The sequence below is a fragment of the Pangasianodon hypophthalmus genome, chromosome 5 (genome assembly GCF_027358585.1).
Source record: "Pangasianodon hypophthalmus isolate fPanHyp1 chromosome 5, fPanHyp1.pri, whole genome shotgun sequence".
Lineage (NCBI taxonomy): Eukaryota > Metazoa > Chordata > Actinopteri > Siluriformes > Pangasiidae > Pangasianodon > Pangasianodon hypophthalmus.
Window position 1 is genome coordinate 11,682,772 of NC_069714.1, and position 19,933 is coordinate 11,702,704.

Here is a 19,933-nt window from a genome sequence, read left to right on the forward strand (position 1 = left end):
AATAGAAGCATTTTCACTAGTTGTCTCAGACTTCAGAGGTACTTGCAGTATTTGTTTTTTCCATCTCTCACTTTATGTTGATTTGTTCAACAGGTAGGTGTATGGAGACACTGCTCTACCCTAATGTACCATCCTGCACATTAAATATACTCTGTAAATGTAACTAGCAGCAAAATCATTCAGTTGATTTCTCTTTGTTTTTACCATTACGAATTACTATTGTGATTGTTTCTTTTTTGCTAAACCTTAGTTTAAAAGCCAAGTTATGATTAAGGAAATTGGACATTAAGAAACTTAAGTTCTTTCAATTAATCACCATCACGCAATTATTGGCCAATTATCCCAAGCGTGATGGGGATAAAATATTCCTGGTGATAGAATAGGGATAATGTAGTATGCAATTCTCTGTTGAAACTGTCTCACTCATTTTAGGGTATATGTTTGTGAGGTAGCCCAGAAAAAACTAGTCAGTAGTCACTACAGATGAATTCTGGACAACAGTCAAAAATGATGAAAAAGGATGAAAGTTTTTCTGCTAATAATATACTTTAATGTTTCTGTGTGAAGAATACATAAATATATTTGAACAAAACCACATGGAAATGTTTAGTTCGGTTACTTTATAACCTTGGCATGGTTGTCTGCCTGGAAAGCTCACGATGGGTAAGGAGCCAGTTTAACAAATGCAGCAAATTTGTTTAAAAAAAAACCAAATTAATAATAATAATAATAATAATGATAATAATAATAAGGCATGGTTTAAATGTACATGTAGGCAGTGGACAACATTGGAGATGGAGCAGAATCATTAAGCACAATTATCTCCATTTTCAATTTTGGGGGATTTAAAATGTTATAACTTTACTTTTGGTTGAGATGCATGCAAAAGAAAGACAGACTGGAGTTTTCAGAACAAAATATAGTGTCAGAATAAAATATCCAAATTAGATCATGTGAAAGGCTTTTCCCAGGCTGCCACACAGTTGTGTGTTAGTGTGTGTTATTTAACTTGAGAATGAATGTTAGATCAGTAGCATAAACAACAGAATGGTGGTAATTCAGGTACTAAAAGTTCATTGAAATCATTTGATCCCTGCCTGGCATAGCGGTGTGTAATAAGAATGGTGTTGTAAATGGAGGAAGCCCCGCCCTGGAGTATGTGCAGTGCTGACGTTCATTGGTGCGTCACGTGACTCCTGAGGAATGTTAACAATGCAGTAAGTGTCCAACTTTGTACTGCATTTCTACTTGTGCCGTGAGTAACGAGAAAATGGAGGACAGGCTCGCGCAATGTAAAGTGTGTTTGTTTTAACGGGACGAGGCAAGCTGTCGCTAAATGAAGTAAGCGGGGGTTAAAGCGCACATCTTGTTGAGTGCGGGATTGAACGCTTCTCTTACACGGTAAGTGGCTGAAAGCTTGGTCATTTTTTTCAGGGGTCCGGAAAGGAAAAGGCTGTGTGAATGTGTGTGAGTGTGTTAGTGAGTGTGTTAGTGAATGTGTTAGTGAAGTGCTGCTTTTATCTCGCTGGGGTTCGGACACAGTGACCGGTAAAGGTTCGGTTCGGTTGGAAGCGCGAGACGGTGCGCTGGAATGCTGCGTTCCTCTCGCTCCATTCCTCCTCCAAACACTTCTAAACTTCAGGAAAGGCTGCAGGAAAAGGCCTTGAGACTCCCTCTCTGCTCCTACACCGTAAAACTCCTGTCAGTATCAGAGCAACGCTAAAGGACAACACCACCCGAGAGCTGTAGTGCAGATGTGCAGTGCAGATGTGCCTGAGAATGAAAAGAATTCACTACATTCCTCTTTTAACTCGTTACTCGGTAAATAAAGTTTGGCAGCAGCAGACTAACCTATGTCAATCTATCACCTCCTTTTACTGTAAGATTTGAAATAATGTATCATGTCTTTTCTGTTATTATTAAACAACAGAAAATTCAATAATAATAATAATAATAATAATAATAAATTATAATAATAAATTATAATTTACAATAATAAATAAAAAAAATAATAAAAGAATAAACAAAATCAATGATAAATAATAAAATAATAATAACAATAACTATAAAAATTGTAAAAAAAAAAATATAAATAAATAAAAATATATTATATAATAATAACAATAATTTATTATATATTATTATTATTATTGATTTTGTTTACTCTTTTATAATAATAATAATAATAATAATAATAATACTTTATTATTATTAGTAGTATTATTATTATTATTTTATTATTGATCATTGATTTTGTTTATTCTTTTGTAATAACAATATTGTTATTATTATTATTATTATTATTATTATTATTATTATTATTATTATTATTATACTGTTGTTGTTGTTGTTGTTGTTCCTTAGTGGTTAGAATGTTTGCCTCACACCTCTAGAGGACATGCTTCAGGGGTTTCCTCAGGGTACTCCGGTTTCCTCCCCCCAGTCCAAAGACATGTTGTAGGTTGATTGGCATTTCCAAATTGTCCGTAGTGTGTGATGGGTTGGCACCCCGTCCAGGTATGTCCCCCTCCGAGTTCCCTGGGATAGGCTCCAGGCTCCACGTGACCCTGTGTAAGATAAGCGGTACGGAAAATGGATGTATTATTATTATTATTATTAATATTATTATTATTATTATTATTGTCCATTCTCTTATCAAATGCAAATGTAATGTTCAACATTACATATCCTGTAAGAACAAATTGTTTTTATAAAAGTATTATGAGGTATACGGCAATTTTAAATACTTTAATGCTTATGTAAAGTGTTCGCTTCAAGTGGCAAGTAACAGTCACATGTTGCAGCAGGTTGGACTCCAGTCCTCGCTTAGTGTTCAGTCTACTGTATACTGCATGCAGTTTGCCTGAATGGAGCTTGTGATTTTAATGTATTCCCTTCCACTTCATGTTCATATTGTTTGTATATATATTGTCTAGAGTGTTGCTTTACCTGGTTTCTTTTTGCCTTTTATATGTGTTCAGGATAACTGCAGGATGTTTACTGAATTTTAAGGAATTTTAAGTTGTTGCTACATGTCAGCATTTTAGTAAATGATAACTGCTAGGTAGGTAGCTGCTAAATGTAGGACAACATTATCTGATTGAAGAAACAAGAAGCTATTTATCTCATGCCCTGCATTGCACATGCTCTAGTGACAGTGTATGCCAAATCATTTGTCATGACTGTTTTATTGAAAGAAAAATGGGATTAATAGATTCAGTACAAAGGTAACTATATAATGCAGTGATATAATTGAGTCATTTGGTATCTCACCTGTTCACCTTTTGCATCCATGGATGCATCTCAATCTTTAGTGAATTCTATAAAAAAATAAATAAATAAAAGTGAAATAACATTGTTATGCTACTGGATTAAGACAGCTGAGGAACTTGATAACAAGGGCTTGTTGGAAGCTAGCTATGTTATGAGCAGTCTGGGAAAACACGTGTTAATTCCAGATTAAAAATAAATAAAAAGAGAGAATACTAACTTTGAAAGACACTTAAACATTGAAATACATTTCTTCAAGCTGTGTAGGTTTGGTAGTTGAAAACCAGCTAACATTCTGTTATATCTGAGACACGATATATTATATGAGATATAGTTTTCCTAGAATACATTTAATAATGTTCCTTGACAGCACTTTGAAATGATAATTGCAGGTTTCACAAGTACATACATGTTGTATAATGACTTAAAGCATCCAACTGCAGCTTAATGGAAGACATCCAACAATTCTGATTAAAAAGTATCAGACTATCATGTGTGTGTCACTGCAGTGAAGCAGCTAGCGCCCCCCACCCATGGAATTGTGTGACTGAAGTTACTAAGTTACAGAAGTTGCTAGTAAAAATGGTTTAAGACCCAAATGTTGTACACACACACTGACCATTGACTAAAGTTTTATTAGTGGAAATATGAGGTTTCTACAGCATATGAGACATACACATCATATTATTTTATACTCACCAGAGGTGGCTTTTAGCCCAGTGGTTCCTTGTATATAATATATACTCGGTTTTTGCTTAGTGTGTATGCATGGAAAACATCATTCACTAATCTTATGTAACTGAATGTAGTGTATCCTTAAAGCTTGTTTTGCAAGCAGTCCATTCAACGTCGACTCTAATTGTAGCTTTACAAAGAGACTCACTGCTGCTGTAAAGGATTCAGTATAGATGACAGTCTGTGACAAACAGCACCAGAAAGTGAAAACATAACAGCCAGCTTATTCTTTTCTTGTGGTTGTTAACTTTCTTCTGTAAGACTTTAATGTGTATTGATTTATTGGTTTATTCTGGGTTGGTGGTCTTGTGATGCACAGCTATTCATGTGTTTACTTAGGCAACAGAATGCTGGAAGCTTCATAGAAATAAGAGTTTAGGATAAAGATTATAGAAATGAGAGCTCAGTATAAAGATTCTAGAGATGGGAGGTTAGTATAAAGATTATAGAAATGAGAGCTCAGTATAAAGATTCTAGAGATGAGAGCTCAGTATAAAGATTCTAGAAATGAGAGCTCAGTATAAAGATTATAGAGATGAGAGCTCAGTATAAAGATTATAGAAATGAGAGCTCAGTATAAAGATTCTAGAGATGAGAGCTCAGTATAAAGATTATAGAAATGAGAGCTCAGTATAAAGATTCTAGAGATGAGAGCTCAGTATAAAGATTATAGAGATGGGAGGTTAGTATAAAGATTATAGAAATGAGAGCTCAGTATAAAGATTATAGAGATGAGAGCTCAGTATAAAGATTATAGAAATGAGAGCTCAGTATAAAGATTATAGAGATGAGAGCTCAGTATAAAGATTATAGAGAGCAGTTGTATCCTGCAGCGACGCATCAGCGTTATATTTACATCAAAAATCTGTTAGTGCTAAAAGTTCAGTTCATTTTTGTGATCACATTACCAGAAATGTTCTTTTCTAGATATGCAGCAATATTATTGATTTTAGGAGGTGCTGGAATAATCTGGAGATGATATAAAAAAAAGAATGGCCAAGTAATAATCTTATGCTAAGGATCATCTGTGGCATGGAGACACACATTGGAATGTAGCCTGTATCTTGAACCTGTACCAAATCTATTTGTAAAAGATCAGTTTGGTCAGCATTGTTGTTTTGTGTTGCGTTGCTTGTGCTTTCCAGATGTGATTAGATTATGAATAATGATAATAGATCCTCTGTTTCTAACACGGAGCATTGCTTGCGTCAGTAAGACATGTGCTTCTTCTCCTCGTCCTGTCCACCGCCTCAGGAGAGTATCAGCACAGTGCTGGAATGTAGACAATGTTGTTTGAAATAAACCAGTATCAAGGTGCTAATATCTGATCGGACTCTGGTATTTCACAGTGAGTAGAGATGCAGGAGTCAAACTGTAGACTGAACCATAGCCTCACTTACACTTACACCTAACTTACACCTCATCCCCTGTCTCCACAGGCAAAGATGCAGACCAGGCTGGAGTGGAAGCAACACACATGCATAACCCCTTTTGTGTTAGGGGAGGTGGGGGATTGTGCCCCCTAAAAGGACCATGTGCTCCAGCAGGACCTCGAAGATCTACTAAGTTTACACAAGAGTTCATCTGGGTGGGGGCATTAGCTGCCATTCATAGCTCAGCCTTGGGTGTGTGTGTGTGTGTGTGTGTGTGTGTGTGTGTGTGTGTGCATGAAGGTCTGTGAATTTATTTTTGTTATTTTTTCTCTGCTTCTGCAATTGACTTGGTATGTGTATGTGAGTAAGCGAAGCGAACTTGCCAGCGTGCAGGGGTGGGGGTGTCTGTGACTGTGTACCATAGGTTTGGGTGGGTCTACCCATGCGGCCGAAAACTTTCCCTGCAGCCCCGTATGTGGGCAACACACGCCAACGGCTCCAGGAGATCAAGGAAGGACTGAAACAGCCAGCTAAGCTGGTGAGCCAGGCGCTGCATGGAGGCAGTGCCCGAGGAGAAGGGAGCAGAGGGGGAGACTGCAAAGGTAAAGACCAGGCTGGTCGGCAGCAACAACTTCGTCAACCCCAGAAGTTCAACAACTACCAGAATGCCCTGCGAGAGATTCGCAAGTCACTCATGCCTTTTGCCAATGAGTCTGGTCCAGCATCCAGCTCCTCACACCCAGGCGGAGACGTAAACAGGCAGATGCTTCAGGAGCTCGTCAAAGCTGGGTGTGATCAGGTAATGTCTTTTTGTTTTTTCCTCTCTCTCTCTCCCTCTCTCTCTCTATGTGTGTATGTGTGTGTGTTTGTGTGTGTGTGTGTTTTACAATGGCAGCTTGTGTATCAGTCAAAGACAAAAAGGGTTTTGAAAACAACAAAAAGACAATTCTGACAGTTTAACACCCTGAAGCCTTATTTCTCCCTCAATATGTAATTACTTCCTATACGATAACAAGGATGGGGATGATTTCACATGTTTATGGGTCTTAAAAATACATATACATATTTATGGATCTTAAAAAGTTCATGACAAAATTACAGCCTTTAGTGCAGAGGAATAGTGTCTATAGTAAAACTGTAGAATGACTTTACAGCACAGCTGTTTCCCATGTGTTATTCCGGATATATTCTATATTTATTCTGAATGAGTTATGTTTTTCTGTATTGTAATGGTATAGTAGCACAATTGCTATACAGTAGTTGTCAACATCCAAGGAAAAGTGCAATGTAGTGGTGAGGATTTCTCAGAAATCGAAAAAAAAAATGTCTAAAGGTTGTCAGTAAAGATTGAAAGAATGCAGCTCCCTGGATAGGGGCAGTGACATATAAACAGCATAGTTAAACACTGACCCATAGCCAGCAAAAGAAAACACTGACCTCTTTTACAATCTCACTGACTTATCAAACATAATGCCTATCATTATCTTTTTCATTCCATATTTTGAAGATTGTTAACATTTTGATAGGATGTAAAATGATTACAGTGCTTTGGGTACAAAACAAGTTATGCAACAAGTTAGGTTAGTAATAAAGTTATTAGGAAAATTTATCATTAGTAAGAAATACTATTTGGAAAGCAGAATCTGGTTTTCTGTCTTTAAAAAAAGATGATCTATTCCCAGCTATTCAGTATGATAATACACACAGTGTGTGAACTCTAGTGATGTTCCAGAAGCAACAAATGTAATTGTCTTTTGATGAATATATCCTTTTATATTGCCTGGTGTACCTATCATATGTCTATTATCTTTACCTTAGTCTTGCAGTGGACATGAAACAAAATTTATATGCAAAATCTGAAGGAGTGACGTTGAAATGGCAGATACATTTCACAACCTGGTATTCCCAGTCTTTGAGAGTCCTGTGGAACATGTCAATGACAGAGGAAAGAGGAGGTCAGGGAATGTGTCTGATAGGAAGAAAATTCAATAACATTTCCACACCAGAAGCAAAGACATTTATAGATATTTGATTACATGAGCAGTAATGGTTGAACCTCTACTACATATGATATGACTGTAGCATTGATCGTTTCACTGGACCTGACCTCTGTTTTTTTGTGTTGATTTATAAAGCTTGTAAATGTGAACATAGAGCCTGGGCCTCTGCACTGAAGTTTACACTCTGTTTTATGCTGTATATCACACTATCTGAAACAGACCCTCAGCTACAGGCCTGAGAGCAGCTCTGTGATTGTTAGGCATGTGAGGAATGCTATGCTCAAGCCCATGCACAACACCACTGAGAAATCCACCACCGCACAGTGGAATTATGAGGCCTAGCCTGAGGGAGCCTGAACTGCCTCTGTCACAGGCTTTAGGACATGGCTAAATGCAGACTGGAACTGTTTTTTTGTTTTTTTGTTTGTTTTTTTTTCTATCTGGGAGCTGAAACATGTTATCAGATGGGCTGTAGTCTGTATCAAGTTGTCTGGATATATTCTTGACTCTTTTAGGTACCAGCCATAACCTTGACCTGATGCAGAATTTTCTCTCCTTATCCCACTTTATAATGAAAATTGTCATTTTTGAAGAATCATTGAGTCAAATTTGAGTCAGAGCTTATGTGAGATTGTTTGCAGCATTTTGAATTATAGAAATAGGTTTGTAATCACATTTTTGTGAAAGTGACAGTTTGTGATACATTGTATGACGTGTGAAAGAGAAGAGTGGCCTATCTTTGCTTAACTTTTTATAAAAGCATTACTGACTTCTTTCTGTCAAGACAATGATGGATAGAGTCAACATTTATCTAAGGTTAAAAAAGACTCAATTGTCTTTTGTTTAGTCACTATTTATTCCCATAATTTTTAACTGGCTGCTGGATGGAGCTGCTAAGCCATATGATAAATTGCTCTTGCTACTGATCTAGTCTTGATAGGATTAAGCAGTAAATAAAAAAATCTTTCCACGTGTATACAATAACCATCTGTATACAATGCTTGTATGGTATTTCATTTTGGGATTTAAGTGGCTTAAAAACATGGAGATGGAGTGTGGGCAGGCAATGGGCCATCACTTATTTGCTATCTGGTCACTGACTGACACTCAGATCACCGGTTTACATGGGTTTATTCCTTATGCCCAATGTTAACTGCAGTGTATTGGTAGAACACCAGTAAGACTGAACCATTGTGAACATGCAGAGGAAGTGTGTCCATTCAATAGCAGCTGGGTGGAACAGTTTTCCCAGGGGGTCTGACGTATTCGCCTGGGAAAACACAGAGCCCCTTAATGTATCTGTTTCCCTCCAATACTTTTATTGCTCCTGTTTTCATGCAGTCATTACATGTTGCATTTTATATGTTGAATAAGTATACACATTCCTTGGTTTATTATGTCTTTACTTTAATCAGTGAATGACAGTGTCCTGATTTACAGACCTATCGACCATCCTGTTATAGCAGAGTATACATTTCAGTAAGCCTCATTATTAGTACTGATGCTCATTATTATATAATGCCTCGCCCTTTGTATATGGCTTGGTATTTTTAGTTTTTAGCTTTTGACTGTAGCCTATGCCACTCAGTTCCTTTTTTCCCCACCACATTCCAAGAAAATAATGGCTGCCTTAGCTGGCCTGGGTCCTTCAGTGGGCTACTTTTGCCTGATACTTATCGAAGCTCCACAAATTACGCAGCGATGCAGCAGCTGCTTATATAATCACCTTTAAAAAGGAAATGTTTTGTTGGGGGAAGAGGAGGGGGCTGAAGGGAGGGGCCGAGGGATACTTTAAATCCCGTCTTTATTTTGACTGTTACAGCATTTGTTTTTTTTATGCTTGGAAGCATTTATTGTACTTCGAAGTCTATCAGGCATATTTTGTTTTGTCCTCTAGTAGAAGATGTTTCAACTTGTAAGGTGAAGTGACGTATATGGTAATGTTTACATTAGCCGAATTGACTGTAGGCATGCTACACCAGCATAGCCTACTGTATATATCAGAATCCAATATTGAAACATACACTCTTACATGGGTGAAAATGTAACATTGAAAATTCCCTAGAGACACTAGTGGAAATTAGCATTATTGTGGTTATTATTATTCATGGTCAGAAAAACAAAAGCTAAAGTAAATTGCATGGTTTGCTAATAACATTTCTGTATAATGACTTTTTAATTGGGGTGTACTTGGAGACATGTAAGGACTTGTAGCAAGGCTTCAGCTCACAGAACAATACTGCTCAAAAATAAATGGACAAAATCACGGATCTCTTATTTTATTAGTACGGTAATATAAATTAATATACCACAGTAACAAAATGAACAGAAAGCTGTAGAAGCTGCTATAGATGTAAAGGCCACTGAAATGAAAACATGCGTATGACTAATGTTATGATTTTAATAGAAAGCAAAAAAGGCTTTAATATAAAGTATATCACTGCATAGTTAAAGAGTAATGTTCTGTTCTGTAGTGTTCTCATTAGAGTCTCATGCTATTCATATTACCATAGTAATATGAATAGCATGAGACTCTAATGAGAACGAAATACCATGGCACAAGGCTACAATCATTATACTACCATAATCATATCATCGTTACTCTAAAATGTACTATGTTGGGCATAGAAAAAGCAAACAAAAAACACTGAATGTACTTTAATATTGTTGTTCTTTTTAGTACGGATCAGATTTGCATTCCTTACATCCATGGCAAACAATGAAACAAAAACTACAGCGTATGGCTATGTCAGAATCATTCAGATGATCCAGGTTGACTCCTGGCATTCTGTTGTAGTACCTTGTCCTGCTGTAGTACCTTGTCCTGTTCTGATTTACTGTCTACCATGTCTGATGGTACAAATTTACACTCCTGAACGTACAGTGGTATTTGTGGAAAGATCTTGACAGACATAATGCATTTTTATTGTGATGACGAATACCGTAGTATATACCAAGGTACCATCAGATATCATTATCTAACCGTGGTAGAACCACAGCACATTTTTGTAAGAAAGTTCCCAGAATTATTTACTTTTTTCAGATTGTCCAGTAATTCTGTAAATCACAATGTGCTATGTTTAGTCGTTATGGGTTTCAGTAGAAATTGTCACTCTTTTTATTGTTAATGTTCCAAAGTACAAGAGTATATAAACCTAGTAAACAGGTGGTGAAAGTTTCTATATACATCATTAACAAATTTGAAGTAGTTTCACTTCTCTTTAGGACTTATGATGTCCATCTTACTGTGTGTCCTTCTCTAAGGGTCGTCCATATGGCATTCATTTACACAGTCTGTGAAGGAATGTGATTCAGCATTAGGTCAAAGTGAAAGCTCATAAGAAAAAAAAAACACTTTAACACTGACTCACTGCATTGTAGCCAGCAATAGTTATGTCACTCTAGCCATGGAGACAGTTTGTTTTTATAAATATTCCCACAAGTTAGAGGTTTGCTCTTCCCGGTCAGGAATGTGTGTGTGTTGAGATGAGTGATTAACTGTCTGTTGTTCTGCTGAGACATGTGGTGGTGACAAGTATGACCAGGATGTAAATGTGAATGCAGATATTTTGGGCAGAGCCCATAAAGCCTAGTACACACTGCATGTTTGCCCCGATTTATCTGTCACAGACAAATTTTGTAGAACAGTGACAACTGATTGGTAACCTCTGCATTTTCAAGCAATACTGAAATTATTGGCAACAAATCTGGTAGTGTACGCACATATTTGACAAGTAGCAAGAAGAGCAATAATCCACAGATGAGAAAAATTTTCAGAGAACAAGAAAAAAACAACCAAAACAATATGACAAGGGTATTCCATGTTTTGCGCTGCCTCAAGAGGTGAAGAAAACAAATTCTTATTTGACGCTAAATGAAAAACACCTCTCCCATATATTTAGTACTCTCTTTTTTCCTGTTCTGGATTAAATGTATAATGTGTGAGTCTCGTCTGAGCTTGATCAGACCTTGCATACCTCTTCTCTGACAAGACAGCCGTTTCAGAACAACAAATGTCATGTACTGTGAGAACTACAGCAGTTCTGGGATTTGAAACCCATGTATTATCCACTATGTATAAGAGAATAGTTCGTATAGAGAAAAATAAAGCAAAAATAAATAAAGAGGGGGTGATTCATAGATAGTAAGTACAGACTTCACTCATACTGGAAATATTACCTTTTTGGCTTGTGGAATGTCCTGAACATCTGTCGCCATGACAGTGGAGGTCAGGACTGGGTCAAACAAAATCTAACCCCTCTTTAATCCACTGGGGTGTGTGGTGTGTGTGTATGTGTGTGTGTGTGTGTGTGTATGTGCGTGTCTGTGTGTGCAGTCAAAGGCACACCTTCTTTGAGTAGCAACACTGGAATTTAACACATAACCCCTGCAGTTTTGAGAACAATGAACACAGCCCCTTTTTTATTTCCTGCATATATGTGTGTGTGTGTGTGTGTGTGTGAGAGAGAGAGAGAGAGAGAGAGAGAGAGGGAGAGAGAGAGAGAGAGAGAGGGAGAGAGAGTCAGTGAGTGACTTGGACATGTGCCTGTATGGTCAAGACAGACAGACAGACAGACAGACATACACACACACACACACACACACAGAAAAAGAAAAGGTGTGCTAACTCTCACATTCAAGGAATGTCTACAGCGTTGTGGCTGTCACACATGTATAATTTCATACTGTGTGCCCAGTATACCCATGCTTATTCTGACTGATCGTTCATTTCTACACCAATTTCATCTTGTCTTCTTCTCCCAGTGCCAGCTACTACATAACCACTGGAACTCTAGTGCTGTTTAGAGATTTCATAATTACTGAGCAACAGAAGAGAATCCCCTTGTCACTTTTTTCTATGGCATGTCATGTGTATTATTATTTCTGACCACCAGAGGCATTGTCAGACAGAGAGTCTGCTTTGCTGTGTCCCTGTAGAGTGAGCTTTAGACAGAATGTCTTCTGAATGAGGTCATATGCCATTCAGGGGGATTTCCTCATATAGGTGTGGGTTGCTGTGTACAGTTGTTTTTATTTAGAGTACTTAACTTGCAAATTATAACTTGGTACACTTGTCTGGAGTGTCCGCAAAAACACATCTGCAAATAAGCTGGTCATAAAATGCACAGTGTTTTTTTAAATCATCATTTAAATCATCATTTGAGTTCCATGCCGCTACCAACAGAATACAGTGTATTGACATTGAATGTAGGTTACTCTGTAGTGTTGCATGCCTGTCTGACGTCTTCCTATGTTGTATAAGGTGCCAGCTTTTGTTAATGTGCTGGCACAGGAAGAGGCTGGTCTATGACCTGCTGTGTGTGTGTGTGTGTGTGTGCGTGTATGTGTGTGTGTGTGAGAGAGAGAGAGGGAGAGAGAGAGATCCTGTTTGAGTGTGTGGGGAAATATGGGAAATGTATGATTACCCTTAATGAAATAGATGCCCAAACACATGCCTGGTGTTTGTGGATGTCCATTATTGTAAAAATTTAAATGAAAATAAGCATTCAAACATTTTGATTTCGCACATGGGCCCTCTTATTTGCTGTTTTAAAATTTGTATGCTTGAATTGTGCTTTTTTCCACTGTATAAAAGGAAATGGCAATACGTGCATTGAAGCAAACTGGCAGCCGTAACATCGAAGCAGCATTAGAGTACATCAGTAAGATGGGCTACCTAGACCCTCGCACTGAGCAGATTGTACGTGTCATCAAACAGACTTCTCCAGGTTGGTGAAGTGTATGCCTTGCTACAGACAAATTCCTTTTTTTTTTTTTTTTAAATAAAATGAAACTGAGCTCTGAAAAAAATGTTGCATGATATATGTATACATTTCCTCTAAACTAAATAAAATTTTCTACCTTCTGAAGGCAAAGGTGGCATTGCAAATTCAGTAGATCACAGGCCAGCAATGGAGACTTCCAGTGAAGGTGCTATGCCCCCTTACCACCAGATGGGACCACCGCTATATGAGGGAGCTGGCTATGGGTCAGAGGGAGAGATGGCACGTCCATATATGAGTGCACCACCAGTCTTGAACTACATGATGCCACCTACTAACTCAGCACAGGGTCCTTCAATGGGGAACCCCATGGCTCGGCCCCCCAGCATGGGTGCCTATCCACCAGCCATGACGTCTCAGAATGCCCAAGGGACCGCAATTTACCCCTCTGGTCCTGCTCAGCAGAAAGGATACACAGGGGGCATGGATCAGGCTATGATGGGCTACAGTGTGTCTGGTCCACACATGCAACTCCAGTCCCAGCCACCAGGGGGCCCTGGTTCTCATTATGACTACAGACCTCCTATAATGGAGCCCTCTGGCTATAGTGTTAAACGGAGTGCTTCTTTTCAGAACAAGATGCCCCCTCTGGCACCGGACAACTATGTCAATATTCAAGGTAAAGGAGCTATAGGTCAAAATGGTGGTGGATACCCTCCTAACCTTTACCTGCCTCCTCATTCACACCCTCGCCAGGCCAGCCCAACTTCACACCAAGTCCACATGATGTCACGTTCCCCTGGAGGAGCAGCTGCAGCAGCTGCTATGGGTCCTGAGTTCTCAGATATACCTCAAGGTCTTCTCACCCCTTCCAGGGCCAGCCTCAACCTTGACCTATATGACCACCACTGGGCTGGGCCTCAAGGCCCAGAGGCAGCACCTCCAGCCAGGCAGCCACAGGGGCCCTTCAGAGGGGAGGTACGTGTCCCCAGCAGGACAAATTCTTTTAACAACCACCAAAAGGTAAATGTAAGACAAGCAATGCCCCCTGCAACCAATGTACCTAGCAAACAGGAGTCTGGAATGGGGCCACCCAATACCATCACTGCAGTGACCTCTCCACCAATACAGCAGCCTGTGAAGAGCATGAGAGTAATGAGACCAGAGCCAAAGACTGCGGTTGGACCATGCCACCCAGGCTGGTTAGCTGCACAGGCCCAGGATACTCCTGAGACTCATGGGTACTTGCCAGATGAAAGTTTTACTTTGGAATCCTCCCAGGAGCCCCGATGTCCGCCACCACCATACCCCAAAACGCTGCTTATGTCTGGAGCCACAGGTGTACAGGAAACTGCACCCTTGGAAGCTGGAAGCATAGCTGGAGCTCCAGACCACAGTGCCCCAGGTAGGCCTGTCCCAAGTGCCCCAGCAGGAAAGCCAGAAGAGCGTGCCACCAAAGACAAAGCAAAGCCAGGGAAAGGAGAGAAGATCGTGAAGGATAAGAAGCAGATTCAGACTTCACCAGTACCAGTGCGGAGGAATGCCCGTGATGAAGAAAAAAGGGAGTCACGCATCAAGAGCTATTCTCCCTTTGCTTTTAAATTCTACATGGAGCAGCATGTAGAAAATGTTATGAAAACCTACCAGCAGAAGCTAAATCGCAGACTGCAGCTGGAGCAAGAGATGTCTAAGGTGAGATTTCTATACTTGCTGAGCCATAAACCAGTAGTTTATGACAAATTTTATGCAACTAATTTAAAATCATCCTTTTTCTTCTCCTCTCTTCCAACTTCTGCCACAACCTCCATCCGATCCCCCACCCCTCCCCAAAGGCTGGTCTGTCAGAAGCAGAGCAGGAGCAGATGAGAAAGATGTTGAACCAGAAGGAGTCCAACTATAACCGTCTGCGCCGTGCCAAGATGGAAAAATCTATGTTTGTGAAAATTAAAACACTTGGAATTGGGGCCTTTGGAGAGGTGTGTCTGACCCGTAAGGTGGACACAGGAGCTCTGTATGCCATGAAGACTCTCCGAAAGAAAGACGTCCTGAACCGTAACCAGGTGGCTCATGTTAAAGCAGAACGGGACATCCTATCAGAGGCCGATAACGAATGGGTAGTCCGACTGTACTACTCATTTCAAGATCGGGACAGCCTGTATTTCGTTATGGACTACATTCCTGGGGGAGACATGATGAGCCTACTAATTCGTATGGGGGTTTTCCCTGAGCCATTAGCCAGGTTCTATGTGGCAGAACTGACACTTGCTATTGAGAGTGTGCATAAGATGGGTTTTATCCACAGAGACATCAAACCTGATAACATCCTCATTGACCTGGATGGACACATCAAGCTTACTGATTTTGGATTGTGCACGGGGTTCCGCTGGACACATAACTCAAAGTATTATCAGAAAGGTGAGCAGATTCTAGACTTTAGTGATGTGTGCTAGATTCCTACAGAGACATCTGTAGACAGTTAGACTGTTTCCATCAATCATTTATATTCTTTCTTTTTCACACATAACTTCCACAGGGAACCATATCCGCCAGGATAGTATGGAACCCAGTGACTTCTGGGATGATGTGTCTAACTGTCACTGTGGTGACCGGTTGATAACACTGGAACAACGGGCAAACCGTCAACATCAGCGCTGTCTTGCACACTCCTTAGTGGGCACTCCCAACTACATTGCCCCTGAAGTGCTACTGCGGAAAGGTAAAGTGTGAACCACTACAAAAATATATAAAAGGCCTATACACAAATGGCATCTTAACTGTTGTTAAGAGTATTTTTTAAAGTATGATCTGTTTAATGTGTTATTTGTGTGCAGGATACACTCAACTCTGTGACTGGTGGAGTGTGGGAGTGATTCTATTTGAGATGCTAGTGGGCCAGCCTCCATTCCTTGCGCCAACCCCTACAGAAACACAGCTCAAGGTCAGGCAATGTTTCTGTGATTGCAGTATGATTTTTTTTTGCACATTCTGTACAATGGGTGAGTTATAAACCCTATTTTTCCTTGACCCCTGCATTATTTATTTATTATTTTGTTTTAAGCCATTGTAATAGTAAAAAGATATTGCTAAAGTATATTAACATGCAGTCTGTATGTGGTTATTTTGATTTAAAGACTTTAATGACATTATTTTGCCATTTTCAAATTGGTCCAAAAACATTTTATTAAATATTAAATGTCAGAACGTGTGCCATGCATTGTGGCACTATCTGCAAATAATGTGAGATCATCATATTTGCTACACTAAATTCTTTCCCTCATCTCAATACATTTCTGAGGTTTCTGTAATTCTGAATATCCTTAATAAAAATAAATCTAGTCTCAGGGCAGCTGTGGTGCTGCTTCATCAGTTCTCAATGGGCCTTACACAACAACAGCATACTGACTGGTTGTTAATGTGAATCTGCTGAAGACTATTGATGCCACTTTCATAAAACCTTTGTCAAAGCCTAGACTATAGGAATTTACTTACCATGCCATGGTCTCTTACCTTTCTCAGGTGATAAACTGGGAGAACACATTGCAGGTACCTCCACAAGTCAAGCTGAGCCCTGAGGCCATTGACATCATAGGACGTCTCTGCTGTTCAGCAGAGGAGCGTCTGGGAGGAAATGGTGCTGGTGAGATAAAGGCCCACCCTTTCTTTGCCGAGGTGGACTTCTCCAGCAACCTTCGCACTCAGCCTGCTCCATACCGACCTAAGATTGCTCACCCAATGGACACTTCCAACTTTGATCCAGTAGAAGAAGAGGGTGGCCCAGGGGCATGGAGTGACAGTGGAGACAGCACTCGTGCTTGGGATACCCTCTGCTCTCCAAATAGCAAACACCCTGAACACGCCTTCTATGAGTTCACCTTTCGCAGATTCTTTGATGATAATGGCTGTCCGTTCCGTTACCCTAAGCCCCTTGAAGAAACACAAGGGCCCCCCAGCAGTAGTGGGGCTAGTAGCTTGGGCCCCGAGGAGGAAGAGGATGAGGACGAAGTGGAGGGGGGAGAAGAAGAGCAAGGAGAGAGGTGTGAGCCTGTATATGTGTGAGACGTGGGGAATGAGTTCACATGCTGATTCACCTTCACCAGTGTGGCTTTTATTAAATAACACACAATACACCAGACAGTCCTGTGTGTTTAAGGTTTAATTGAAAAGGAGAGAAGGGAATTAAAGAGGGATGTTCATGGAAAGAGAAAAATAATGCTATGTGAAATGCATATTATTATTCGAATATTATCATGCAGAATCTTTTACTTGTTCATGGATATGTACGTCTAATGGAAACTGCAATGTGGGACCAATAAATGTGGACTGAGACAGATTCAGTGTGACACAGGATGCTGTGTCGTTCTGCAAGGTTCGCTGTCAGTGAAGGTGACACAGCAATTCCTAATTCCAGATGAGTAACTGTGATCGTGGTCACTGGACTCAGTGCAGGGCTAAACCAGGGGTGATGGTGTTATTTGGTGATTATTAACTGTGTGTGTCATGTGACCACACAATTTAATCAAAATCCTTCTACCCTAATAATATATGGGCCCAAATACACTCAGATGTGTTGTTTCTTCTGCAACTGTCTGTAGAGACACCCATGTGAGTCTACCATGCCTGGTAGATCAGCGACTCATTTTAAACCTTGAAGGGTTTATACAATAAACAATAAAAAGAGATGTCTATTTGGAGCCTGCTAGTCCCAGGAGAAAATGCACCTACGTGAAGATAAGATATGGCTCAGGTTGTTTTCCTCCTTGTGTTAAGGAAACTTCTGTATAAATTACAGAATATTTTGGTTTGAGAGTGATTTCACAATGCCTCCTAGTGATTTCAAAAACACAGCGTAATGCTCAACCTGGAAAACAGAATTTTTACAGACAGTTATTTGCAACTATGTGTGTTACATATTCTGACTTTATCTGCACCTCAGAGCTTTCACAGTTATGACATTATTGTACTAGCTGGTCCTCTATCTCTAACAATTTGTGTCACCACAATTCTTTAGGAGTAATAGTTACTCTCCAGTTTCCAGCATTACTCATGGTATCTGGACCTTCCCCACTGCTTTAATATTAGCACCTAGGCATATTCTGAATATCGATTTAAGTGTTTATCATCAGTTATTTACTATTTCACTCATATATATAGAAATAGATATGTTCAGCTCAACAAGGAGTCTTAACAATCAGGGGACTTATTTTTTTAAACATCATCCTTATGTAGATTCACTGGCAACACTTGTACCCAAAAAAAATATTTAAATTTGGCAATTTTTAAAGTTATTGCAGCACACACATACACTGTACAGTGTTAACATGAAGTCTCTGACTAAAATATAAACAATATCTTATAAGACAGTAGTGAAAAGTGTCAGAAGAAAATAATTGTATGGGATTACTATGTGCAATACAGAATATATATTATATAATTTTATAATCACACGAACAGCTTTTTTAAATCAATACTGAAATACACTATGTAAAGTTAAAAAAATATTGGTTTTAATTTTTTTCTCAATATAGATACCTGACCCAGTGCTGCTCTTTGTTATTGATGTTACATTATCATCATACTTTCATATATGCCTTTCATTTTTTTTTTCTTTTGTAAAAAAGCATGCTGTTGGTTGACGATGTCATTGACAACAAGATGTGATAAACTGTGTGCCTTCTAATGAATGTGTGGGTGTGTCCACCACATGCTGATCAGTATTTAAGAAGGAGATGGAAACATGCTTTTCCCCTTCACTCAGGCTGGTCCTAAATGTTTGGGAAAGGGTGTTTAGTAGAAAGTGAGGAAGTAGAAAGTAAAGATTGGAATGAAAATTAGTTATTAAATTGTTAAAGACATAAGAAGAAAAAGTGGATTTGATTGGATTTTATATACCTGTTTTTTTTTAAGTAATATGATGTGTCTAAGTAATTGTATTGAATTGAATTGTTGAGTCCATTTAATTAACATTTTTGTAAAGATAAGAACTTGCAATAAGTAACTGTACAAAACCAACATTATCTTTGATGCTAATTGACAATCACTAATAAATTTTGCAAGCTGTTGTTTTAAACTTACTGAACCATCACTTAGAACACCTGACTGGAAAAACTTAATTAAATCCACAGTCCATTATGGTGTCTCATAAGTAGTTAAAATTCAATCACAACTGATTTTTAACTGAATAACGAACCTTTACAACAAAATGTATTGCATGAGTTAATACTAACATCACACCCTTTTACCCCAATGAGACTTAACAGTAAGTGTGGCAGATGTTCTGCTGACCCATATTCATCATGATGGAACACTCAGTGAAAATTTCAGGAGACAGGCCTTATAGAATTATTTTAGTGTCATGTGAGTGTGTTTTGTTTTGGATTGATTTTTCTGTATTTCACGTTTGAAAGTGCTGACTGACAATCTATGGTTGAGAATAACTGATATTGGACTTTTGTGTGCCTTTTTTAATTTCAGTGCTTGAGTCGGGTGGGACTTTTTGACTTCTGTGATCTTCCTTAATGTATTATGTAATACAGCTACTATTGAATATATATATATATATATATATATATATATATATATATATATATATATATATATATATATATATATATATATATATTTATACAGATATACATATTTTTTGTATCTTTATTATTTTTCATTTTTCTGAGCTAACTTCTGAACCTCTGTGTCTTCAGTATTACAGACAGTAAATATTTGGATTCATATCTTTTTAAATACATTTATGAACCAAGAATTTGTTAAATATGCTTTCACTGTTCTCACATGTGTAAATGTATATTCCTAAATTAAATTAAATAAATGAATCCCA

The 19,933-nt window shown here is 38.7% G+C and overlaps 1 protein-coding gene across 1 annotated transcript; it reads left to right on the forward strand.

Annotated features, from left to right (window-relative positions):
- The first annotated feature begins 1,202 nt into the window (after positions 1-1,202).
- lats2 (large tumor suppressor kinase 2) lies at positions 1,203-19,933 on the forward strand. The gene is made up of 8 exons (XM_026911190.3): positions 1,203-1,401; positions 5,445-6,177; positions 12,975-13,107; positions 13,250-14,793; positions 14,934-15,516; positions 15,635-15,817; positions 15,933-16,039; positions 16,618-19,933. Exons 2-8 carry the CDS (start codon positions 5,821-5,823, stop codon positions 17,155-17,157), a joined length of 3,447 nt encoding a protein of 1,148 aa, XP_026766991.1. The 5' UTR covers positions 1,203-1,401; positions 5,445-5,820; the 3' UTR covers positions 17,158-19,933.

What these genes read in the sequence shown, in the direction of transcription:
- lats2 (XM_026911190.3), top strand. Translation starts at nt 5,821, where the DNA reads ATGCGGCCGAAAACTTTCCCTGCAGCCCCGTATGTGGGCAACACACGC. An exon ending in TCAAAGCTGGGTGTGATCAG is followed by an intron (nt 6,178 to 12,974) that starts GTAATGTCTTTT and finishes ACTGTATAAAAG; the next exon opens with GAAATGGCAATACGTGCATT. An exon ending in CTACAGAAACACAGCTCAAG is followed by an intron (nt 16,040 to 16,617) that starts GTCAGGCAATGT and finishes TACCTTTCTCAG; the next exon opens with GTGATAAACTGGGAGAACAC.